The 27,281-nt window shown below is 30.8% G+C and overlaps 1 protein-coding gene across 2 annotated transcripts; it reads left to right on the forward strand.

Annotated features, from left to right (window-relative positions):
• Nucleotides 1-1,718: 1,718 nt before the first annotated feature.
• LOC112602780 (serine/threonine-protein kinase NLK) lies at nucleotides 1,719-26,872 on the forward strand. Of its 2 annotated transcripts, none has more exons than XM_025351101.1 (9): nucleotides 1,719-2,451; nucleotides 10,996-11,125; nucleotides 11,193-11,248; nucleotides 22,578-22,770; nucleotides 23,705-23,914; nucleotides 24,102-24,290; nucleotides 24,408-24,612; nucleotides 24,721-24,814; nucleotides 26,523-26,872. In XM_025351101.1, the coding sequence occupies exons 1-9, from the start codon at nucleotides 2,234-2,236 to the stop codon at nucleotides 26,530-26,532; spliced, it is 1,305 nt and encodes a 434-aa protein (XP_025206886.1). In that variant the 5' UTR covers nucleotides 1,719-2,233; the 3' UTR covers nucleotides 26,533-26,872. The 2 variants fall into 2 exon arrangements, 1 of the variants encoding a protein (XP_025206886.1); XR_003115129.1 differs by having other exon boundaries at nucleotides 1,720-2,451; nucleotides 24,721-24,881.
• Nucleotides 26,873-27,281: the final 409 nt, after the last annotated feature.

The raw sequence follows: 27,281 nt of genomic DNA on the forward strand, positions 1-27,281 counted from the left end.
TATTTACCCTAGGGCTGTCGGCTGTAAGGGCTCCTGGACCAATTTTATTTTAGATTCTGAGTCAAACGATAAATGTATTGATTTTACAATAATGTGGGGGGTTTTATGTATGTTTCAGCTTTGGGGGTAGTTTTAGACAAAATCTAATTTGTAGGTATACTTTAGAAAGGTTAAAATAAAATTTCACAATAATTTATTTATAATCAGAAAAACGGAATTATATATAGGTGTTATTATATTATTATGAATAATTTTATTATACCTACTTATTTTTATTTATTTCAAGATATCTATTTATATGTTCTATTAATTTATTTTTACGCTGTTTTGCGAAATTTACAGAAAGATGTTATTAAACTTTGGGTTTTATTTACAAATTGAGATAATATGGTATAAATACATTTAATAATAATAATTAAATACTAATAACGCAATATTTTCAGAAACATTATAATTTATAATGAACCTACCATAATACTAAAACTAAAATGAATGATTTTAAATTTTAATATAATAAATAATATTATAAAAAAAAAAAAAAACATTATCACTAGATGATATAAGCTGATAGATCATTTCCGCTTAGAATCACTTTTCGTATACAGTGATAAATCATAAATTATAAATAAATCATATTGTAAATTCAATAATTCGAATTTAACACTTCCATAATAGTGAGTTGCTCGACATTTAATGTTCAGATGTACAATAGATCGTAGTGTCCACTTACTAATCTTTTAATTTTAATTTTTTCATATAATATTAAAGTTTTTTATATTTTTTCTAGCTATCCGTAAATTTTATAATTGATTACATTACAAAAAAAAAAAAATTACTACCTAATGCCCTTAGACATTGATATTATAGACACAGTGATCACAAATTCAGGATTGTTTAATTCATTATTTACACAATATTTAATTATAAAATGTTTATGAAGTATATTTCTGTATGTGCGTATACATGAATTTATAATTTTACTAGCTATTCAATTTATAATGCTTGATTAAAAAATAAAAATATTGCATATATGTATATTAAAGAACGTAAAAACATGAATAATTCCTATTTCCTAGTGTATTATATTACACGCGGTTTAAGTTACAAAATAGCAATTAATGCGATCGCAGCGCAATCCTTTTACTAAGTGATACCATTGATTATAAATACTAGTATTTTTATAATTTAGTATAGATAATTATAATTTATAGTATACAATATATTATATTGTATATAAATACAAAATACTCAAGTATCTAAAATTCTAAAGTATTCGACACTTTCTCAGTGCCCACTTGGGTACCTAACCACCGCCACATTTTAGTTATGAGACGATTTATTGTCCTAGAGCTTAGTACAGCCCTCTTGCAGTCTCTCGACGCCACTGCTGCAGCTATACTATAGTAGTTAGTGAAGTCATTCAGGGTATCCGTATCCTCTATTATCTGTTCGTAAAATACTAAAATATAATAATAATAATAATCATCTAATAACGTGTTGTGAGCGGCGAACCAGACGTTGATTTGCCAGGCGAGGACAATAATAACCCATTCTTACCGTAGACCTTATTCCACTCGGATGGGGCATCCGGCAGCACTGTAACCATTTATCACTTCCATTGACCCGCAGCTGCTCGGTGTAGTGCGTGCGTGAGCGCCAGGCAGCGGCTGTATAGCCGTCATAGTGAGTGCGTGCGCGCGCGCCCGATTCTCCCTTTTCTCAATCAGTAGTAGTCATTCTGAATGCTGATAATCTGATTCAGTGTCGGTCGAACGACTTGGCAAACGGTTGTTCGTCTCGTATTCGTGTGGTGGCTCCCGGACGGCACGCGTTCGAATACGGTTGCAATAATATTGTCCCATTCTCTTGTGTTTTTGTATAATCGTACGTCGTTTTTTATCTTACTCTACGTTGTTGTTGTTTTTATTATTATTATTATTATCGTCTTTTGTCTTACCAGCCGCTGGTCCTTATCACGCGCGTAAGTGTCCCACTGCCTAGACAAAACAATAATTTTCCTTCGATTCCGAGATAATTAATCATAAATAATTTAAAACGTGTACGTTGACGAGTGTACTACAACACAATATTTTACGGGATCTACGTTGCTAACCGTGTCGGTGGATCCGCGAGCTCACTGGTCGTCGTCGTCGTCGATTATCACGCACCGTAAATGAGAACGAAACCCGCCGTGCGCCGGAATTCGTGGACTAACCGTCACTGACGTACTGTTATGGCTGTGGTCGGCCCGAGCCGACACTCCAGGGTGTCAATGTCGCTGATGCAGGGCTCAACGAACGGTCCAGTGGGCAACCACCAGCAGGCCAGTGCCTCGCAACAGTTTTTCCACGCTCAGCAGCAGTCTCACCATGCCGCGCAATCGGCCACCGCACATCCGGTGGACTATAAGCCCGACAGACCGATTGGATATGGCGCCTTTGGAGTCGTCTGGTAAGTTTACCATCAGTTATGTCTTTTTTTTGGAACACGATCGTAACACTTCTACCTAGTGCAATGTGTTTGCTCACCAAACACATCCAGCTTTCAACATACCACTTTATTGTGTTACAAAATATCATTAAGTAAATGTTTTAAATATACCTATTACACTTATTGAAACTATCCACTTATAGATTTCTTCTGGTATACTCCTGCTTCAAAACGCTACCTACTCGTCAGCCATTTATTCTGTTATTTTGGCACATCCCTTCACATTATTCTACTGAGATAAATGGCATAATTTGTTCTACTCAATTGTCCAGTATATATTTAAGTTGCCGTTATGCTTAACAAATATATTTTATGAACTATTCAAGATGGTACTTCGTTTAATTCAATAGACGTACCTAATGTCTTATATTTTGATACCTAATTCACTATGATAAACCTAAAATATCAAGGTACTGTCTTTAAAGTGCTTATATTATATCCATATGTATAGATACACAAATAATAGGTATGATCCTTATAGGTACTTCAAGTTTAATATTATACTGATATTGTCGTATATGTGCATGAGATCTGTTGGCTTAACTATTATTTTAGTATTAACTGATAAGTGATATTGTAATCACATTGTTAACATTATTAGATTTTTAGTATATTACTTTTATAATAACACTGATTAAATCATTTGAAGATCAGTACAATATATTTTCCTTATAAAAAAAATAAACACTAATTTTGTTATAAAATTGATTAATTAAAACTGTGTCTCAATACATTTATGTTAAAATAGCTAAACAATAAATTACTGTAGGATATAATATCATATATTATATTAAGGTTGTATATTACTCAGTATGAGGATAAATTGAAATTACATTTAATATTTTAATAATTTAAGTTAGCAAATAATATCTAATACAGCCTATAAGTAGAGTGATCAGTATTGACATAATTCTTGATTCTTACATTAATATCTTTACAATAAAAATTATTGTTAAAATAATCACTTAATTTTATTGTTATGAAAAGATAAACTCGGTTAGGTATAAGATTTATTATTATCTTATACTTATGTATATTCTTAAATTTTTATAACAAGTGAATGAACACAATAAAATTAAACTAAGGAAGGTACCTAATTATTATTCCATAACATTATGTTAAGAATACATTTATTTCTTGAGAATTATTTTAAATGTATACAAATATGTACAAATTACATAATATGTATGAAATTTAGGTATATGTACGCTATATGCTTATAACAGTTATAACTATAGGTGAAATCAGTATAGTCCTAGTCCAGGGGTCAGCAATTAAATTCTATGGAGGTCCAGAAAATCAAAAAAAAAATTTCGAGGGCCAGTAAAAACTAAAAACTCAGATATTAGTTAATAATTGTTGTGTTATCGCAACTATTACTGTAAATATCAATAAATGATAAACACCGTCGTAATCTTTTTTTTTTAATTACAATTGATACCTTTGAATATTAATTTTGAAAAATGACTTTAGGTAGGTTGGTAGTGGTACCTACTAACTACTATTATTATAATATGTTAATTGTTATTTAATTGTTTAAACTCTTTATTATCTTAAATTGTTTAATTATAATAAATTAATATATACTTCTTTAATTTATTCATCTAAAAATTAATTTTATAATATTCTTATTATTTTTTTGTTTTATGAATTTAAAAAAACCTATTATAAAAACATTTTTAATATGAAACATTTAAATATTGTTTATCATGTTGATACTGCATTAAGTTTGTTTTTTAATATCTACAAATATTATATATTTGCTATTTAGTTTTCAATATTAATCAATAAATTTAAAGTTACATAAAAATCTTACTCATAATTTCTAACTCCATTTGTCAAAATGCGAAGATAAAAATTACAGGTAAAACTCAGTTATAAGTTTTATGATTAATGTAAAAACTTATTATCGGGTTTATTATGTATTACTCATTTAAAATATTAATTTAAATAGAAGACTTTATTTACTTTAATATGAATTTTGTTTGTTGATGGTCTCATAAATCCAATTACTGTGTTAAGTATACATAAGAATTTATTAGTCTATAATCGAGATTTTTTAAGAAAAGTGTTTTCTAATTTTTAATTAACAATCCTTTACTTAAAATTATTTTAAAAAGTTTAGTAAAAGGACAAAAGTATATTATTTTTATTTCTATATACTTATATTAAATTGACTGAGTATAAAAAAATGTAGTTGTTATTTTTTTTATGTAAAAGGCTGTTGTATAAAGATATTACTAATAAATTAGACACAAACTTAAAAATCTTGATATATTACCCATGTGAGTAATTATAATTTATTTAAAATTTAACTATAGTTGCTTATTCTATTATATTATGAAGACATATCTATTTTTAATAGATAATATATTTTAATTTGGATAATAAATATGTTATATAACATCAGAAAAATAATAAAATTGATTCAAGGAAAATCTGTAATCGGGAGGCTTCTGTTTTATGTTCTTAAAATTAGGTCAATGGTGAGGAATGTTACGAGGAGCAAATACTTGATCATATTTTAGTTTTTATTTGTATTTACTTTAAAAATTACATATAGTAAAGAAATAATAAAATCATTTTATTATTTTTAAATAAGTATGCTTAATTTAATTTCCAATATAAATGTATGGACAAATTTGAATTCAAGATAATTATATACATGTAAAAATAAAATTATAATGTTAACACAAATTATTGATATGACAATACTAGTATTTCATGTTTCTTATCTATTCTATATTATTAATAATATAAAAGGGTCAAGAATTTTTGATAACATAATATGAATGTTCCTAATGTAATTTTAATAGTTTTTTGTCCAAAAAAAAAAAAATTAAGAATATGAACCTACACTCTTTATTGCTGAATAATATTAAAATTATTTTTCTATGTTTTTCTTTAGCTTTAGAACTTTTTTATAACAATATTATTTCCAAATCATGTATGATTTATAAAATAACTGACCATGATATAGTTGAAGGTTACTTAATTTTAACACTATCTGGTATTTAAAAAGATCAACTAAACAATTGATTTATAAAACAAAATATTCTTTCAAAACTATGCACACGTATTTCAAGGAATTTAATGTTTTATCATTTAAATTTTCTTCGAATTAATATTTAAAAAATAAATATTCTCTTATCATTGTTCATTGATTACTTAAAAATTGTAATTACTTAATCCATTTGAGATCCACATTAATTCTTAATTCATATTTAACAATTAATTTTGATACATATTATACTGTTAATAATAGGTAGGGAATTAGAATTCTGTATTTGGTTTCAATATTTAATAATATTATTTATATTAATTTATTCTTATTTCATGATTATTACTATCAATATTGGTGTATTTTTTGGTAAAAATACAAAGGTATATAACAGATAAAAATTGTTAATATTTGTGTGTGAGAATGTGCCGAAAAAGTACAATCCTACTAACGCATTCCCAGAAATCTTCAATGAAGTATTGATAATAAGTAGGTTTCCCATTATGTTGTTTTAATAGACCAACTAATTTAGTTGTTAATGTATAAAACGTTTTCTATGATTATGATAATTTAGAATTTACAAAAGAAAGTTTGCCTATTTTAGTATACGAGTAGGTACCATATTTTTTATAATATTCTTTGTTGTTACATTTCTATACAAAATATAGAATTAACCGGAAAAAATGTTGGTACGTTGTTCGAATTCGAGTTGAAAATTGTAAAATTTCAAGGTGAACTGGGAAGCCAGATGTTGTCATATATTGTCTGTTTGAGGGATCAAACCTGTTTTTTTTGTCGTGGTCTTTGGTTATTTGAAAACCGATTTGGAAGGACCATAAGGGCTGCCTGTTGTATGCTTGTAGAGTTGCAGGTGTCGTAGCCTATAGCTATGCAGCCTTAACATCTGTGCACGACGGAAAAATACCAAACAGTTATTGGATACGTCTGGACCCTTTTAAGCAGGTATACCTACTCTCAGCTGCTTCGGGATAAAGTTCCACAATTATACTACTATTCTACCTATACCTTATATTATGTGGCATTACGTAATGTGCACTGTGCATATGCCTTCTTTGTATACTGAAAATAAATAACACGCGTATAAGTTAAGATGTTCAAAAATCTTTTCGTTTGTGCATATATAATATTTTGTACATTATATTAATGCCAATGTCAAGTATTTTTTAATTGGCTTTGTACGATAAATCTATTTTCTTTTGTGGCTTTGTCAGTAGCTTATTTTTTTGATATTTTATTATTTTATAATCACTCTACAACGTTTTTGTGGCGGACTTCTAAAATGGTACTCATTCATTGTTTATTCTCCAATTAAATATTTGCTGTTGGTCCTATGTTTAATATTTCTTTTGTTCTCGTAGAAGTAAGACACATAAGAAAGAGACTATTTATACGATATTGTTTTATTGTAATAATTATTACTAGCAAGTGCCATTATAGTTTATTATTGCATAATGGTTTGTATTACTATATTTGCTTTTACATATAATATACACTTATATTTAATCTGTACATATTAGACTAAGTCACCTACCAGTGAGGCCTCTGTCGTAACTTTTAAGGTTGCCCTGGTTTTTGTATCGGTATAAATGTATAAATGTATAATCAACGAACCAAAACCTATTCAGACTGGAGCCGCCCTATATAGACGTTACGCTTCGACTGTATCTACCCACATTTAAATGTAAATGTTATAATTCCTGTTATCCACATTTATTTAATACTTATTGAAAATATAATAAATTAATCTCATTATAATATTAGAAAAACTTTCTGTTATATCATATATTATTTAACTTAATATGTATTATTGAGCATGATAATAGTCTTTATCTTACATTATTATATATCATCTTCTAATATGGGTACATTTAAAATTTTAATTTTATTAAAATAGTATATGATTCATGACAAAACATTGTTATATGTATTGATGTGGATTACCATAGTTTTTCCACTATGCTTTGTTTTCGTGTTTAGGTAAGTAGGTACTTTCTAAAAATTTATTGAATACAAGTGATGAAACCTAATGAAAATCAACAAATAACACCGCCATGACGTTGTTGAATCGATAAACAATATTTTTTAACTACTATAATGTTTTCAATTTTAGACTATTTATTATTATTGGTTAGCATATTATATAATACTCCTTAATGACAGAATATTAGTTATTATTAAATATCTCTTTCTCTCTCTACTGATGTGTGTTGAATGTTGATCACTATAAAATAACTGATATAATGATATATGTTATGAATATTCTTAAATAATGTGTTTGACTATAGTACAGTTATTATTTAGAATACAATAATACTGTATATATAATTCAGTGCAAAAGTCTTAGTGTTGAATAAACAAAAGTGTTTTAATACTGAACTTTGATTGACACAGTTGGATTTCCGAATAGCAGGACGATTGAAAATATTGAAAATTCGAAATTTTTTAGTAATATTTTTGCTCATCAAGCTGATACACACATCGCGTCGTGTAAAATAACTTAGTACGGACCACAAAGTATATTATACGTATTTTTTTCAAAACAAAAAAATTCGAATTTCGAACAAACAGACCTTTGTGCACGAACATCTTTTATCAGTTTATAGATTACACACAATATAATATTGTCGTGGGTCAATGTTAACATTATCGTACCACTGCGTGTACACAAGTATACGCACATCGTTTTATATACATATACTATTTATATTTATATATAGTACAATTGCGCTGTTAAGTTGATCAAACCATATTTAATTTAGTGATCCGTTCGAGTAGTTTGTGTGCTGTATAGTGTATATGCATATAATGTGTAGTGGGGCGGTCGACGGGTACAACAACTGAGTCGGCCGTCGCTGCTGCTACTTTAAATGAATCGATATTTACGCGGTTCGCATACCATATAGGCCTCAGTGTGCTGCATATACACCGTCGTTTAGAAGTCAATTGTACCTAACAATTTTCTATGTTAGAATGGCGTGCATATAATATAGAATGTGCGTTTGTGTGTAGAAGGGACGTTGTTCACAGGGTATTTTTAATGATTATTACTGTTATGTAAAAAAAAATAATAATAATAATAACCTAACTGTATAGTATATAGTTATGTGTATACATAATAAACAAAAACCCGAGGAGAGAAAGACAACCCACTAGGGAATTCGACCGCGGTACTCTTCTGCAGTATATGCGCATGCGTATACCGTTGTACACGGCATAACACTAATTTCCCACGAAGAAAACCGTCATGTGACCAGACGCGTATTTCAAATAAACAGTTTTGACCTCTTCCCTCTACTCATACCTCAAGCGTCTTATGATCGTATCTTATGGTACATATTAGGTACCAACCAGAATTTATTGCTCGCTCTCGTTATACAAACTCTGGTTGAAAAACCTATTCAGCTAATAAAGGACGATTATTAGTACGTGAATGAACGAGAACTCTTGTGACGCGCGACGACGCAGCACTTAACAATTTTTTTATTATTATTAGCTATATTTTATTATTATGTTCTTGTGATGCACATGTGTTATTTTTATTGTTTAATTTCGTGTATGCTCTGCAGCGTGTACAACGGGGAAGCCGTGTATTATTATTATGTTCATATATATAATATATACATAAATGTGTATGTGTATGTATGCTTATTTGTGGTTGAAAATATCTAACCGATGCTGCTGGTGGTCGGCTGCTGTATACAAGATTGCAAGCTGCTATTGTGTGTCAGACACCTGCTAGATCTTAGCCGGCAGTATTCGAACTCCTCTGGCACAGGTGTCGCTTACGCAAAAGTTGTGTACCTAATCTTGTAGTCCGCTGCGACTAAATAAAAAAAATATAAAAATAAAAATAACAGTTATCGAGGCGTTTTGATACAGGAGTTGAATTATTATCAGTATATAAATAATTAATAATAATTATATATTTACTCGTTTATATGGTTGTGTTTGTGGGGAGAGACAATTATGAAGGAACCGCAGTGAGAGTAGTAGGAGATACACATCTTTATCGGATCAAATAATATGTACGGTCTGAAAACTGTGGTATGTGCCTGGTAGCGCTCGTATAGAAGTTATTAAATGAATATGTCCTTGAAACTTACAGTATATAATACACGAACATATACGGCAGTACTGACCAAAAAAAAAAATAATAATAATAATAATAAATAGAAAAAAACCAAATGATATAAATTATTAACGATAAATATTATAGCGGCGGTTTAGTTTATGTAATAATGCGGAGTTCAAATAGCATATAATGTTACCTATGTAGATTGTAGGTACTTAAGTAATTAGAATTGTGTACAAAAAAAAAATATACTTTAGGAACACGGTTCTATATAGTGTAAAATATAGGATAGGTCGACACGATGATTGCCAGTAAACGATATTTGGTCGGAAAACGCGTTGTCGTCTTCAATCGAGATGTAACATGGTTATTGTTCCACTTGGTGTTTTGATATGAAACGAAAGCATAACAATGAAACCTCTACACGGTCTCTACGCTTTCTTTTTCCCATCAACTGTGAACTGAAGCAGTAGCATTAACAGTCAAATATCTCTCATACATAATAATAATCAAATAACTGTGAAAAATGTTATTAAAAAAGTTGTACTGTAGTTAAAAAAATACGAGTATATGTAGATTCATGATGCTTATACATATACGTGAATGGAAGGGAAAATATAATCACAACACGATCAATTTTATTGCATTCATCATTTTGCAGTTGTCCGAATTTTTGAATGACGAATAATGCCCTTCTCTCTTGTTTTTAATATATATAGGTATGTGTATAATATATTATTCTTTGACAGATGGCTTATAATATTTTGTTTTGTTAGTTTTCATGCAATATTTTATAATCTTCCCGTATGGTGTTTTACTTCAAAATAATTACAAAAGTAAACCAAATGTTTTTTTAAACCGGTCTCCAGAATCCAGGTGTATTTTAAAGTATGCCGTATTTAAATGTAATTACTATAAACAATTTATCTTTTTATCTGTAAATTTTTCTAATATTTGTTTTTAATATGTTATATTTTTATCGTACATATTATTCGAAAATAATATTCTTTCATATTACATGTAAAGTTGATTATCATCATCATGTTTGATAAGCTTATAGACGTCAAATCGATGCGATAGATGATTGAAAATCGACCCTGACCTAAGGGGGAAACCGATTCATATGCGCCAAAAGTGTTTTTTCTATTCAGTACTGTTTCCGTAGACTTTTGCGTCTTTGCCAAACATAATTCCTTATTCATAATCATATTGTAAGAATAGAATATTAGTCAACTTTTAACAAGGCCATATAAATTCAATGAAAATTGTATTTAATCAGCATAATTATTGTAATCTTTATTATACTTATATATATATAGGAACGATGTTCTTAACGTTATTTAAGAAATTAAAATTTACCTTTACCTAAGTTTAATATATCATAATAACATCGTTTTAATTGTATTTACAGGGCTGTTACAGATCCACGAGACGGACGAAGAGTCGCGTTGAAAAAGCTTCCAAATGTTTTTCAATCTCTAGTTTCCTCGAAACGAGTTTTTAGAGAGTTAAAAATGTTATGCAATTTTAAACACGAAAATGTAAGTTTTTTAAAAACTATTAGTTAATGTTAAAAATACTATGATTTTTTTTTTTACTCTTATATAGGTATTGTCCGCCCTTGACATTCTGCAACCGCCTCATTTGGATTTCTTTCAAGAAATGTATCCTTTTTATTATGTTATAATCGACCACAGGTAGTACCTCGCCATGTATAGACAATCCGGAAAAATGTGTTATATTTTCCGTAATAACCATCACGGTGTGTGCGCGCGCGCGATGAAGTGATGGATAATTCGATGACATTAAATTGTAGTGGCATAGGACCGTGCATTCCTATCGAGCTAATACGCATTAGTCACTCGGTTTATAACAATGTTACCTACCTCGCCATTATAAACCAGTATTTCCTGTCTCTTCTTTGTTTCTCATAGGTCTTTAGTAATAGCGGGTTTATTCGCCCTAGACTGGGCGGTTGTTTAACGTAACCGTACACATTCATATTCACTATTTGGATAAAATATATATTGTTTATAAGTTTTAAAATATAAGAGTACTTGGAGAAATTTGTTGTAGGTGCACATAGGTACACGCGCATGTGTGTAATAATTCGTATGATTTATATGTATAATAACAAGGTACATTGTATTATTTTTTTGTTGTATTTTCAAAATACATTGAAATCTTGTTTTGTCTCTAGGTACTATTGTGTGTGTTTGTAACTGTAGACAGCACGTATACGGTGTTTATAGTTTCATTCGAATGCATAAACCTCTGAGATTATTGTTGTGTGTATGATGATACTAAGAACGACAAATGATTATATAGGTAGTGAATAATGTATATGTATGAGGATGGCACAATATTTTTAACATACAATTGACGATCTCTGGCGTCTGATTTTCCTTCAATTTTTGTTGTAAACTAATATGATGGCAAAGAGGACTGCACCCTTTTATATTTTATTGAATTATGAATACAAATAAGATACATGGTAATAATCGCAAAAAAAATCCGCCTGTTTATTTAGAAAGTTAAATAATACATCTTTATGTTAACTGTGGTAACAATTTTTTACATCAGCTATTGTCGTACTATTTTTAGATTTAAATCCAGACGCTTTTAAATTAAAAAAAATATTTATTTAAATCATATAGTTATACATTTGGTCTAAGGAGAATAAATATTGTTATATTGATATTATTACATTAAAATTTCAGAATAATAAGTTGTTTATAAACGGTAGAATAATTCGTAAACGTTTGCTAAGCTACACCCCCCTTGGCGGCTCTTGACGTTTATGTGTGATGTTTGGAAAAATCTCTGCGTTTACGTTACATCCTGCGAAAAAAAGCAGCAATAGTAATCAGTAGACCGTTTGAAAATGTGAGGGTGAAGGTCGTTCAACTCTTTGTGTTTTCCCATCGGTCGCCCTTCATGCAAGTACACGTTTTCCCCTTTTCAATTTTTTTTTTTTATTTTGTTGACGGTTACTTTTTTGAGTTAAAACCAGTTGAGTTGGCTGCAGGATACGCGTGTATAATACAATACTCAGTACTCAATATTGAATGCGGGCTTTATTCGAGTAATACAGTAACAGCCCTCGTTTGTGTAAATCTATTTTCCCATAATCATCTGCTCCAATCAATAATACTAAAGTTGTTTATAAAGAGAGAGGGGAGATATAACATTATATTGTGCTTAGGTTTTAGTTATCTTGTTTGAACGTGTAAAATACTTGGTCTAAGTTAGATTATTTTTTTAAAAGTACACATTTTTTATGTAAGTATTTATAATAGATAGGTACTGGCTTAAAAAAATATTTTATCGTCTAACTCAATTTATTCAAATTCAAATTTGTTTTTTTTTTTTAAATAAATCGAAACTCAATTATTACTTCTTTTTATTAAGTAAATAGATTTAAATATATTTACGTTTTGCTTTAAAAAATTCATTCAAACATCTAAAATATTTTTATCAAATTAAATTTGTTTTGAATATTATTTTCTTTTCTCTGTATTAGCGTTTATAATCTCCTTACCTTGCTATTATTTCAATATATGGCTTTTATATTATTATTATTATTTGTTTTAAGTGAAATAAACCATAATTCATAGTTAAAAAACATGTTTGATAACTTTATTATTGTTATTTTAAAATTCATTATGATTTTTTTTATTCTTGAAAATTAATCTCTTTATATTTTATATCATAGTATACCATATGATTTATAGTAGGTATAGTACTGGTATAGCTTAAAATTTTTGTAACTATTTTGCACATTTTGACGTATTATGCTTTTTTATTTTAATAAAAAAGTTAATAGTGATATTTATTGTTTATTCGAAGTATAATTTTCTGTGTTTGCGAGATTAATTTAAATATTAATAATAATAAATAAATATTTTTTGAATGAACATTTTTATCAACAAGTAAAACTTGAATGTGTCTTAAGTTGGTAATTGTTTTCGTGCACATTTCATATTGACGTAGACTTAAATAATACATGTATGCATATATAAAATAGTAAGTGGTGTTATGTACATTTATCATTTGATGTGTGGTAATCGATACGGCGTATTGAAGAAAAGTCCGGTGGCGCTAACTGATTTTCCCGGAATTTTCTTATACAGGGGTTTTCCAATGATTTTAACTTTAATGACAATGATGACAACGACTGCAATAATGGATAAAAAGAAGCCACTACACTTTCTCTTCTATTCGCGAGTAGGAACAGGAAAATTGCTTTTTCTATTGTATTTTTTTCTTTATCGACGACTGTCTAATACTCCATTAGCTGTGATAGCTCTCTAGTATCTGCAGTTTACAGTGTTCTGCTTGACGTGTATAATATTGTTTCGTCGGTGCCTCGCGCAGCAGAAGGCCACTGCGCAGTACTGCATGCGGGTACCTGTACCTTCCTATACATTTATCGTATCCGTTATTGTCTGGGGATGCATTCCAAAAAATCACTATAAAAAGGGTCCGTCTGTATAACACACCATTCTCCTCTGGGTTCGTGTATGTGTGTGTTTAAGTGTATTTCATGGTGCTTATTTATCCAGGCATATATATATTTGGTCACGCGTTCGTGTGTGTATGCTTACCTGCTGAGAATAATATTATTATTGTACACACATGTACTCGAATGTATACGTGAGTGTGTACAGGAGGCGCTGACGCCGGAGTTCTGTACAGGGGGAAAAACTGGTTCATCGTACAAAGACCCATAGACCCGGGCGAAGACGTTCCGCGCGCGCGTGTGTGTTCGCGCCGTCGCTACCCCGCACCGTATCCCGCCCGCCTGGCCCGACGCCGCCGCGCGGTAGTAACACAAAACCGACTGACGGCCGCGCGGTACGCGATCACTGTTGTTGAGACGGCTATCACCCGTTGGTGACCGGCTTGGTCGGTGGTGCGGGGGAGGTGTCGAAATGTTGGTAACCTTGACGGGAAAATTGTTGTTGTATACGTGTGCATTGCAGGCCGGGTGTAATTGACCTGTGCCGACTCGGTATAGAGTAAAAAAATAAAAAAAAATAATGTATTTATTATATTTTATAATAATAAAATATATTCTATGTTTAACACAATATTATAATATTGTAAATAACGCTTGAAAATGTGTTCACTGTGCATGTCCATCGCCCTTTTTTCTCCGCCGTTTTGCGATGTGTTTGTCGTCGCGCGCACTGCACTTTGCAATATTGGCTCATAAATAATAATATACGTATTTGTTAATTTTTTAGAGTAATTGCGCGCTTGCGTGTGTACACATACTTCAAAGTGCAATTCTTATGTTTTTCGATCATATTTCGTTGAATCTTTTTATTTTATTCCGCGTGCCGCTTATATTTTTCGTCATTCACCACCCCCAGGTTAACGTCATCAGTTGCTTTATATAACTCAGTGCAGTTGTGTATAAACTATATATATTGAGGACGGATCGGCGATCGTTTCGTTTTGGCTTTTTTAATAGTGTTTTGTCAAACTATATAGGTAAATAATATCGTGTTTTCTAATTTGGGTTACGGAACGAGACTAATTTTGTGAACGGACACGCATTCTGTATTCGCACGTTCACCGCGAATACGCGCGTCCTCCGATGCGTAATACGTATGATAAGCTTATTAGAACGTTCTAAATTCGTTGTCTCGGAGAAATGTGCCGCCGACATCGAAAATGATATAAAGGATGACGTATCGGATTGTCTGATTAATAGTAAAATATAGATAAATAGATTGTATAATATACTGTACACACATTACTTGTGGCCTGTTGGAATTTTAAATAATACACCCGTGCACATCGATTCTACGGTCGCGTAAGCGTGCGCGTTGGAATAGGGTACTTATCTTCTGTTAACTCAAAAATGATTATTTTTCATTTATACATATAAATACATAACAAAAAACGAAACCATAAATTTTTTTTTTTTAAATTTAAAATTCTAGCTCGAGAAATATAAAATACATATACATATTTTACAAATAGATTAACATATAGTTTTCAAATAGAATTTCTTAATTTTATTAAGAAACACCTTAGGAAGCCGAAGTAAAAAAAAAATTGTGTTACAAGTGATAGGTAATGTCTTTATATTATTTTTTAACGTAATAAAATGTTGATTATAAATTTTACTGATTTTAGATCAACGTTACTATCTACATAGAAAAACCAGAGCACACTCATAATAAGCGAAATGTATTTTTTTTCGAAAGGAATTGTTTCCACGCCAATAAGCTTCATACTGTTTTTACGTCTTGTCCTAGTTTTTGGTTACAATATCATAGTATATAATATGTAATGCTGTAAAACATTACGAAACGCTTTTCTTCCGGTCTCCGGGGTTAGACGAGATGCTTGAATCGTTAGTGTACTTATCCGCACAATATTCAGTAGTAGTCATCGCGTATAACTGTCGCTTATCTTGACTATTACGTCTACTATATGTGTATTTTTGGGATGTATTCTTTTTTTCTTCATATTTGCATTCACAATATATTATAATCGATTCGGTTCAGTGACTCTCTTTGACTTCAAATCAAGAGAAACCTTGAACATGGTGGCGGTGGTTTTTCTACAATATCGGTTACGGCCAGAACCCGACCGGACCGTTGCACGTTGCCGGCGCATTCCCGCGAGTGCTTCACTCCAAGGGCACCTGCCGAGGCTTCTCCCACTCAATTTTCGTTGACCGGTCGGTGGTGTTTTCACCGTCCGCAATCAACAAATTTCCAAAAAACCATCGCGTGTAGTAAGAACATTATGTATAAGATATATATTTATACGCACACTTCCATCGAGCCGTTTCTCCCCTTTGTTAACGGTGCGTATTGATCATTCCCAGCCCCTGACAAATACGCTATAGGTATATGTAATATAACAACTGCAGCAGCATCAGCAGCAACTATAATATAATACACGGATGAAAAACAGGAGAAAAAAATCGAATCCTTCGGCTGCGGAGCCCTTTTCGCTTTTCCCTAAAGTCCGCGTCCGGTGTGTGTGTGTGTGACACGTGCGATGACGCGGTATGGCCTTTGCTGCGTGGTTACTGCTGCTGCTGCTGCAGAAAGGGTGGCAGTGGAAGTATAGTAAGCCACGTATACCGCCTTTGCCGCCCTTAGTGGGCGCCACCCGCCTGGACCGAGGGGAAAGGGCAGTAATTTAAAATCCCACGGTGGTAGCGGCGGGCCGCGGCGTAATGATACGGTCTCCATGGTTACGGTCGAGGCAGATGGCCCGGCGACTCGACCCGAGACTGACGACGCCCCTGTTTCCTCTCGGTGGCTGTGTCCCGCCCTTCCCGTTTCAAAATCCACCATACCTCCGTGACGGGTCGTTTGTTGACGGGGGTGGTGGAGTGTGGACTTGCCTGAAGGGGATTAATAATTTTGCGAGCCCGGGAGATCGTTAAAAACGCGAGACGGTGTAGTCATGGCGCTTTTCGTATTTATATTATATATTGTATGTCTGTATACACATTTGTGGCCAGGCACTAAAATATATATTTTGTATTTGTATACTAAAAATATAAAAGTAAAAAAGTCATTTTCTCTATGTATAAAGTGAGCAAAGATAATCGAAAAGGGTCAAACATATTTATACTTCCTACTTCTTGTATTACTGCTTCGTTTCTCTGCTCCAGATATTATATTAATAATCATATTTTTGAACTGTTCAGTAATCGGTTTAATAATATAATCCCTATCATTCGATTCATGTAACTCGGCTAACGTTTAACGAACCATTTAGAAATAACTTATCCTATATACGAACCCCATATGACCATAACGGCCATGCGGAAGTGACGGTAGGTATGCTGTTGTCTCGGAAATAATGATGATGACTAAGTTAGAGATGTGTCACCGTCATCACGTGTTATTAATTATAGCGATTACACATGCACCATATATCCTTTGTAATCTTGTTATTAAGTTATCTCATTTTTATGATAATCGATTTCAAATAAAATCAGTTCAGGAGCTGTTCAATTAACGTTACTTTAACCGTCGGAAGGTTATTGACTGTTGTTTATCGTGTTATACGTACCTACCTCGTAAAATTATTAGAATTTTTATTTATCGCACCATAGTACAATATTCATCATCATAATATGTGTGCTATGTATATGTATGTACACAATAAAATCGTCGCGTCCACGTCCACGTTAAACGTTTTATAATCATATACTTAGTTAACGTAATTAGTAAGTAAAAGAAAAAAATCACCAACGCATATTTTTTCTTTATTAAAGAGTTATTTTAGATTTATTATTACGTTTGTATACTATATTATGATTTGACTGCATTCGTGGGACCAGAATATTGAATTTATTTGATAGTTAATTTTATAATTTATTCTATGTATTGTAAATTATTAATCAAATTAAAATGTTAACTAGTAAATATTTTTTTAAAGTAATTTAACCACTTTAACTGCGCCATACAATCTTGTTTCTAGTTATTTTTTCAACCGTTATTATTGTCGTGAGTTTTGTGTAGTTCACTAGATAACTGAATGGACATTCTTAAGAGGTGTACTTTAAATTGCGTTGAATTAAAAATGCTCAGCATATATGTACTTATTGCCACGTTCAAATTCATGAAGTATTTGCGCATATTTATTGTTGAGAAACTCGTTGGGTTCGAATCATTGCAACAACAACTTATTACTCATTGCGAACATCTTCGTATAGTCTGTGGAACATTTATAATATATAATGTGACATAATTTCAGTAGGTAATCAATAAATAATATTATTATTTTTTTAACGTTTCTTTGTTTAATTATAGGGTTTAAAAATTTTAAAGAACGTAAAATACGATTATTGCATCTTAAGCTCACATTTGAATACATGACGTATCTTACAGTTTCAATGATACACATACGTAGATATTTTAGTAAAATAAGGTCATCAATCTTGGCTATTTACAATTTTATCCGGTTGTGTTCCATAAAAATTTTAATATTTGGTTTATTTGTTCATTTATGCATATGGCGCACTAATATTCAATATTTACAATCTGCAAGTTGAAAACGGCCACATGCGTGGTTATATGACATTGTCTCCTCTTTCGTGCCCTCGCCTACCTCCCTGCACTCTGCCCATAGTGTTCTCTCTCAATCTCTCCCCCTTGTATACTCATCATCAGTGAATTAACTTAAAAATTATTTGAGTGATTTACACAAGTCTTCTCTATCCACGTGTTGTTGAAATACAAATAGATTTGGGCAATTAAAATGTGTTTTTGCGTCGTACATTGCATACATACACAAAGAGGCATGTGTGTAGAAAACTGACGGAAATTGAATTATTATAACGTGTAGTTTGTACGTTTGTGCACAATGTATATATATATTTGTGTGTGTGTACGGTACTAACTACAACGGTATTAACTTTGCGAATATATTATGAATAAAATACACGTCCCGCATCCAGTCTCTAGTAAACCGGACGCAACACTTATAGTCAACGACTACCCTTTAAAAAATAATTCTCTGCCACTGATTGTTATTTCGTCCCCTCAGCGTCATGTATGCGTTACTTACGAGCTTCACTTATATCGTTGTCGTATTATAGTAGTATAATAGTCATAATAAAACTTTGATCGGCTCATTTCTATAAGTGTACATAAACGTGAAAACATGTTTAATTTCTAATTATGGTTGATTTTTGAACGTTTTTAACTGTCTACATTCAATATGATTATTTGAAAACTGCTTGCTTGTAAAATTTTCAAGTACTTATGTAATTTTAAAGGTATACTCGTATTTATAGATTGTGTTTGTTTACGATCGGACGTCCTTCGATTTTTTCGACAGGCCCTCCCTTATATATTATGCTACTTGTGCGTGCATTAAGTAAAGGGGCGAGTTGTAGCTGTGTTCGTGCGCGTTAGTAATCTCGCACTCTTACTTACCCCCTCTGAAGAACCGAGGTAGTCATCACGTGGCGGTGGTGTAGCATATAATACTCGATTTTTTTGGACTGCGGACATCGTCTTGTGAATCTTATATATTTTTTCTTGCTTCACGCCTACAGATTATATTTTTTTGTCATACATTTATTACAAGCGTACAATTTAGATAAACTTTACAGCCGAAATAGTATATATATATATATAAATGTATCTATTTTATTCGCATTTAATCGATAATTGCTATTTTGAATGCTTAGGTACGACGTTAATCTTTTCTTTGTATACACATAAATATAGTTTTGTCCATATTGCGTCACTTTTAATTGAAAATCGATTCAAACGATTGTTGTATTAAACTAAGCATTTAATATTTATGTACATATATGCAATAATGGTACATTGTTTCAAAACGTTCTATGGATTTTTTTCCCGCTCCCATTCATTACACTGGATCACCGCCGTTGGCTGATAGCTTTCATATATATCTTTATCCCTCTCTCTTTTTGGCAAGTCGTCAGAGTATAATATCGTGCGTTCCCCTTGTATAAAATATTTTAGTTCGTTTTGTCCTCCCGTTCAATATAACAATATATTATGATGGCAACCAAATGTGCAATAAATTCTTCGCGCTGGTATTTATTTAATATGGGCCCTATTCGGTTTATTCGACTTTTGATAAAGTTTCTGTTAAGTAAAACTATACTTATGTAGCCTAAATTTCGTATTCAGTACATAGTGGAGGAGGGCTATAATCGCGTATGGGAGAAGTAAAATATAACAGCCTCATGGGTGTCTATCTCTTTGTTTTGTAGGAGTTGGATATTTAGGGAGAAAATACCCATGTTAAAATGTTTACTCGAAGGCAACTGGTTCAGGTAGTCTTATTTATTTAATATAATATATATTTATAATGTTACTGTAAAACCACCAAAACATATTAACATTGCTTTATATTTTTTAACTAATATAGTATACGTATATGTATATTCAATATTACGTACCTCTCATGCTCTACGAAAAATATATATTTGTTAGGTTAAGGTTAAGGTGCACTGCAATTGCAGACTACTCTTTACTTATGTGCTAATAGTATTTAGACATGAGTTTCTTATTATAAAATGTTTTTCTTTGTATAACTATACCCTTCGTTTGACTTTTTGTATTTTTTTTCTTATTATTCAAAACGAACATTTAAAATTATTCCGATATATTTTAATGTGCTCTGTTTTCTTGATTTTGGCGTAATATATTTTTGTCTCGTGACTGTTTTATTGACATCTATACATAATGTTATTGTATCCAACATTGTGTATACGCATTTAGTCTATTGTATAATGTTGGTATATAATATATTTATCTATTACTACACATAAATTAAATCGTACCCACTTATTATTTACAGCACCGAGAAGTATTCATTTTAACTCGTTAAATTGTTTAGTTAACTGTAAGTATAAACTTAAAATTTAACATGTACACATTAACTAGTTTTTGAAGAATAAAATCACAATGTATCGTGCTACATTACGTATATTACTATTGGTGTTGTACGATGTCTTTTTTACGATCTATAGTATTATCTGATATTTTTTCTCGCGTCTTTCATTGTTATTAATTTTTTTTTAAACTCGTTTATTTTATCCTTGAATGTTATATATTTAGATGAAAAATTTTATATTCGTGCTTCGAGGATTTGTGTTCGATTCTCGTATAATGTCTTCATCGTCAACGATTAAACGCGCGCATTCAAGATAACACGATTATTTTAAATAAGAAAGTCAATATTTCATGGAAATATACGGGTTTCTTCGCGTGTTAATGATTGATATTAAATTCTATAATAGTTCTTATTGTTTAAAAGCATTAAGGAATTTTGTTGTTATTTTTTAGTATTTTTTCATTTGTGTTTTCCGATTATACATTGCCACGTGATCATAAGACTACACAAATCAAGTGTGTATATAGTATGTACAGATAATTTATTACTAGTGAACGTTGACAATACTTATCCGTCGTCGTCAAGGATATATACGCATTGCACGCGCTGCAGTTTCTATTGTGTTTCCCCTAGTTCGTCTCTAAAAATTCGAATTTTCAGCAGCTGCATCTCTAGGATTATTACAATAATATATAATATTATATATATAATAATCATTTTGAACGCGGTCATATTTTTTTTCTTTTATTACTTTCACCTCGGTTTTTGACGAGCGATCATCATAAATTAAAGCTATACTCGGCACACGGATATAGTGTAATGTTTGTAATATGTATATCATATAAATTATAATATATTATTATTTATTACCTATATAATTCTGTCATTAATTTTATGGCATTGCTTAATATATTAACGTGTACTCGCATACGGATATTGCATAATAATAATTATTGTTTGACACATATAAAATAAGTTTATAATTTAGACTACTCGCGTCGTCGTTAGAATACGAGTATATAATAGTATCCCCGGACAATGTATGTCTGGTAATACGATCTTGATTAAATACTGACGTTTCGTCGTAGACTTGACGCAGCAATCGATTAACCAAATAGCTCCGACGCGTTCGATTTTTGTATTTACTTTAAGTCTTGATGAAAAATGGGGTCGTCTCTACTGTATAAAATGGATATTACAGCTTTATTCCGTTTAGCATTACTCTATTCGTATTGTATATACTGCGGTCGTCGTCCCCGAGATTGGATACCCACGGTTGAGTAATAACTAATAATATTGTCGTAATGTCGTCGATAATACTCATTTTTCCCCTCTTTTTATTTTTAAAACGACAAAAAGATCCCTTAAAACATGTGGTAGTGTCGTTCTATAAAAATCTATCCATCATTCTAAAAATACAGTATGTTAAAGTCATCATGTACTCAGCCCCCGCACCGTATGTCGTTTGTTTACATTATAATAGTGAACTAGACGTGGATAACAAGAGTGCTGTCTCGTATGTTTATTATTTTTTATACTTTATAAAAGCGTACATCAATATTTCATTATATTATATATGTCTATTATATCATCGTCTCTTCATTTCCTTGACTTGTAACATCCTCATAGATACGTGATAACCGAACTAATGCAGAGCGACTTGCACAAAATTATTGTGTCACCGCAGCAGCTGTCGCCGGACCATATAAAAGTGTTTCTCTATCAAATCCTCAGGGGTCTTAAGTATTTACATTCTGCACGAATATTACACAGAGACATCAAACCAGGAAATCTTCTCGTCAACAGTAATTGTATTCTAAAGGTATGTATGTCTAGTTATATTAAAAGTATTTTACTGTATAATATATGTATTTTACGTTAATATAATATTTATTGATTCGTGATATGTTGAAATCGTGTTTTTTTCATAATTAGAGTTCACAGTTTGGTCTAGATTTAATAATAATAATGATAATTTATATTTCAATTTGGAATACGGTTTAATTTCACGCCTGAGTTCTATCGTCGTTTGCATCACGTGATTCGATGGATGGTATTTCTTTTTTTTCGTAGTAACTTAATTAAAATTATATATATTATATATATACGTATATATATATGAAAATACTGCATGTATTAATAATAAAAAAACTGTTTAAAAATGCATTTTTTATAAAATCTCTTAATTCCCTGAAAAAATTTAAATAACTTTTCATATTAAGGTATAAAAATTAGCTATATACACTTATATCGCGATATTCGTGTATATAATGCTGTAACTACGTTATACAGTTTTAAGTTCTCTCTCTGTCTTGTATAGTTGATTCGGTTTTCTTTTCCTGTTTTTGAAATTATGCTTTGGCCATGTACGTTTATACTGTTTCCGCCATTTCCGGGTATTATAAAAGAGAATATTTTAAAAGCATTTCTATGTACCTACTTGTGATCATAAATTGTTAAAAATTATTAAAATCCGTAAAGCTACTACATTATAATATGATAATGTTATCATAAAATTTGGGACCACCAAGAGCGTCCCGTTGTTTTTAGCAAATTCATGATAAAACGCATACTTTTTTAATTTTTTTGTTCATTTATCTATTTTGTAGATAATTTTTTTCAAACGTTGTAGCATCGTGTTTATGCAAAAAATTGAAAAAGTTCTTTCCTTTAAATTATTAACATGATTTATAACATTTATAATATAAGTACGCAATTATAACATATATCATATTTCACATTTCTTCTGTTTTAAGATATGTGACTTTGGTCTGGCCAGAGTAGAAGAACCGGATGAGACGAAACACATGACTCAAGAAGTAGTAACGCAATATTATAGGGCACCGGAAATATTAATGGGAGCCAAACACTACACATCGGCCATAGACGTGTGGAGCGTCGGTTGTATATTCGCCGAACTCGTCACTCGGCGGATACTATTCCAAGGCCAAGACACGGTTCAACAAGTAAGTCACTCAAATACTCCTATAGTTGAGTGTTTGTAGATATGGGAAATATGATAACCATTTTGGTGATATAATACCTATTAGTATAAGTGTGTACGCACCCTATGACGTATGAATGATTATAATATTATATGTGTGCATACTTAGTCTAACTTATGTATACATTTTTTATTTTTTATTTTTATAGTTGGAGTTGATAACGGACTTGCTCGGTACGCCAACCATGGAAGACATGGCCCACGCGTGTCCGGCCGCCCGTTCCCATATGCTCATACGACGCATGAAGAAACCGTCCATGTCGTTATTGTACTCTTTGTCTTCGTTGATGACGCATGAGGCGGTTCACTTGATTTCCCAAATGCTAGTTTTCAACCCGGTAAGTGTATACATACAACTTGAGTTAAACCTTTGAAATAGCCTCTTTGCTATGTACCGCTATACATTTTCATTTTCTCTTCATTAACTTCTGGTTTTTTCTTTACATTACATGCAGGATAAACGGATGTCCGTTATGGACGCACTAGTCCATCCTTATATAGACGAGGGTCGCCTCAGGTATCATAGTTGTATGTGTAAATGCTGTTTCACGGTACCATTGACGGGTCTCCGGCATTTCTGCATGGACTATGAACCGGTTGCGCCGCAGACGTTCGATGACAAATGGGAGAAGAAAATGTCAAACGTACAACAAGTCAAAGGTACGCATGTATACCTATAGGGTAACTTTGTTTTTGTAATTTTCGTCAAGAAAATGTTACGGTGACAGTATCCATATACACGTTTTACTAAATCTTAATGTCTTACAGAGGAACTTCACAAGTTTATCGGTGACCAGTTGAGCAGTCACCGCGTGCCATTGTGCATAAATCCCCAGTCGGCGGCATTTAAAAGTTTCTCGAGGTAAGGCTGTGAGAAACGTCCAACTCTTCTGAATCACCAAATATACATACTACACCTCGACTAACCGGTACCTATATAAATATTGTATACATAATGCATATATACATACATTTTATAATATCTCGGCATAGCATGTACAATTAACAATTATCTTATGAAATATATACATTTATGTATACATGTATGTCGCCGTTTCGATATGAAACGTATCCAAATATACACGTGTTTTATTTCTATTTTTATTTAATATTTTTAACAAAGTTTTTAATTTTTAATCGGTTTGTGAATGTGCACAAACGTGACTACCGTTTTGATTTTGAATAATTTTATTGGAAGACCTACTTTATAATATGTATATGTGAGAATATGCGTTTCGTTGTTATTAGTTTACGGTTAGATACTTGATAATATTGTACCGTTGCGCAGTAATATAAAATAGTAAATTCGGCGTTAACATTTATAATTGTTTAAAAAAAAATTTCTATTTTTAAACATGACGAATTTCATATTGTACAATGTACATTGTTTTAATAGCGTATATCAATGTTTGTTGGATTAAACCAAAAATTTGAACAAATCGCAGGTTTTTATACATTAAACAAATATTATTTGTATTGTTTATTTCAATGAAATATTTTTTGATCTTATTACTTTTTTAATAGAATTTTTGTATAGTAAAGAATAAAAAAATAAATACTATTTTATACCAATTTAGAGTTCAAGTCATATTTTTTCAAAGAACAATAATATTTATTGTTAATATAATTAAAAATAATATTGTTAATTATAATTAACGATTATATTTTCTACATTTTCTTTTATTGACAACCTTATACACACAATATTTAGATAAAAGTCTACTTTCTCTATTTAAAAAAATTATAAAATAATTTCCATGGAAAATTTGTATAACCAAAATAAGAACTAAATATTATATATAATTTTCTCACGTATAATTATGTTATAAATATGATGAGAAGTGTTATTTTTGACTAAATGCTTAATTACTAGTTTTTCACCAACGAAAAATTTGGCATATGTAATTTAAACTCTCATATTGAAATTGAATACTTAAAATTGTCAACAATATCAATGCAATTCATAACATGAAGTTTTCGCTATTTCCGATTACATATGCTGATAGTGAAATATATTTCCATATATTTGTCGGTGATAAATTATAATTATATAAATGTGTGTGTGTGTGTGTGTGTGTGTGTATACGTATATTATGTATGTATTTTGTGATGACAGCTGCAGTTCAATATTGTGTTGTTAGACTGAATACGTCATTATAGTACAGTATCGATTTATTTCATTTATTGTCTCCGCCCTCAGAGTTTTTTTTAAATGATAACATCCCCCCCCCCATTACATTATTTGTATGGTTTCTGGACGATGTACTGGTTATAATGTCAATGTCTTTTAATAGATAATATAATATTATGTTTTATGACAATAGTGTAGTCTTCAGTAAAATCTAAAAAATAAAAATATAATACTATAGCTCTAAGAGATGTTTTGTAACCAACAAGAGGTTTCCTATTTTAACGACGTGCGTTTTATTTTTAAGAGTTATGACCCTCAATTATGTTTTGTTATATTTATTATTTCTTTAATTAATTCTGTCTAATGGAGTAAAATTAGTTAACATATACCACAATAATACAATAATATGTTGTGATAATTGATTTTTCTCGTGTTTCAGTGATGTTTGATCGGAGCAGACTGCCTCAATTCCTTATATTTATATGTATTTACACTGTATATATATATATATTATATTAACGTGATAACCGGATCTCAAATTGGGCCCCCCGAGACCGAGACTGAATGAATATAACATAACACAATGAAATCGAGACAAGAAGATTAAACATAAAAAAAAAAATTGTACATAGTTCTGAATTTTTTTTTCTTTTTATTGTATGTGTGAGAAAAATGCTTGATTTTTACTTATTTTGACGATTGAAAGCTCAGTGTCCCAACTTTTATTTTATTTTATTTTTTTAGTACGCTTATTTTCTTATAATTATTATATTTTTTTTTTTTTTTTTATTTTTTTCCCCAACGATAAAAACGATTTTCTCTGATATTCGATGTTTACCAATATTTTATTGTAATAACGTATCTATTTATTATAGATATGAAAAAATAAATGATACTCGTTTTTTAAACCTTACTCATTCGGTAATGTTTTTTAAAAGCATACGTACACGCTGAACGCTATCGGCTTAAGTACGTAACATCAGCTTTAAACGGTCATAAAATGTAATGTATCGGAAAGACGTGTATTTTTATTTTTTAATTATGTATAATATATTAACGCGGTAAAAGACGAATACGACAACGCGGTCGTGTGCGTGGAAAATACTTTTTGTAAATAACGTATTTAAATGATTTTTTTTTTTTTTAATGTAAATAATTATTTGTACATTTTAAATGTGTATTATAATAATATGTGAAT

Source organism: Melanaphis sacchari, unplaced genomic scaffold, assembly GCF_002803265.2.
Source record: "Melanaphis sacchari strain LSU unplaced genomic scaffold, SCAv2.0 Contig8_pilon_pilon, whole genome shotgun sequence".
NCBI classification, from domain to species: Eukaryota; Metazoa; Arthropoda; class Insecta; order Hemiptera; family Aphididae; genus Melanaphis; species Melanaphis sacchari.

What these genes read in the sequence shown, in the direction of transcription:
- LOC112602780 (XM_025351101.1), top strand. Translation starts at nt 2,234, where the DNA reads ATGGCTGTGGTCGGCCCGAGCCGACACTCCAGGGTGTCAATGTCGCTG. An exon ending in GGCGCCTTTGGAGTCGTCTG is followed by an intron (nt 2,452 to 10,995) that starts GTAAGTTTACCA and finishes TTGTATTTACAG; the next exon opens with GGCTGTTACAGATCCACGAG. An exon ending in ACAGTAATTGTATTCTAAAG is followed by an intron (nt 22,771 to 23,704) that starts GTATGTATGTCT and finishes TTCTGTTTTAAG; the next exon opens with ATATGTGACTTTGGTCTGGC.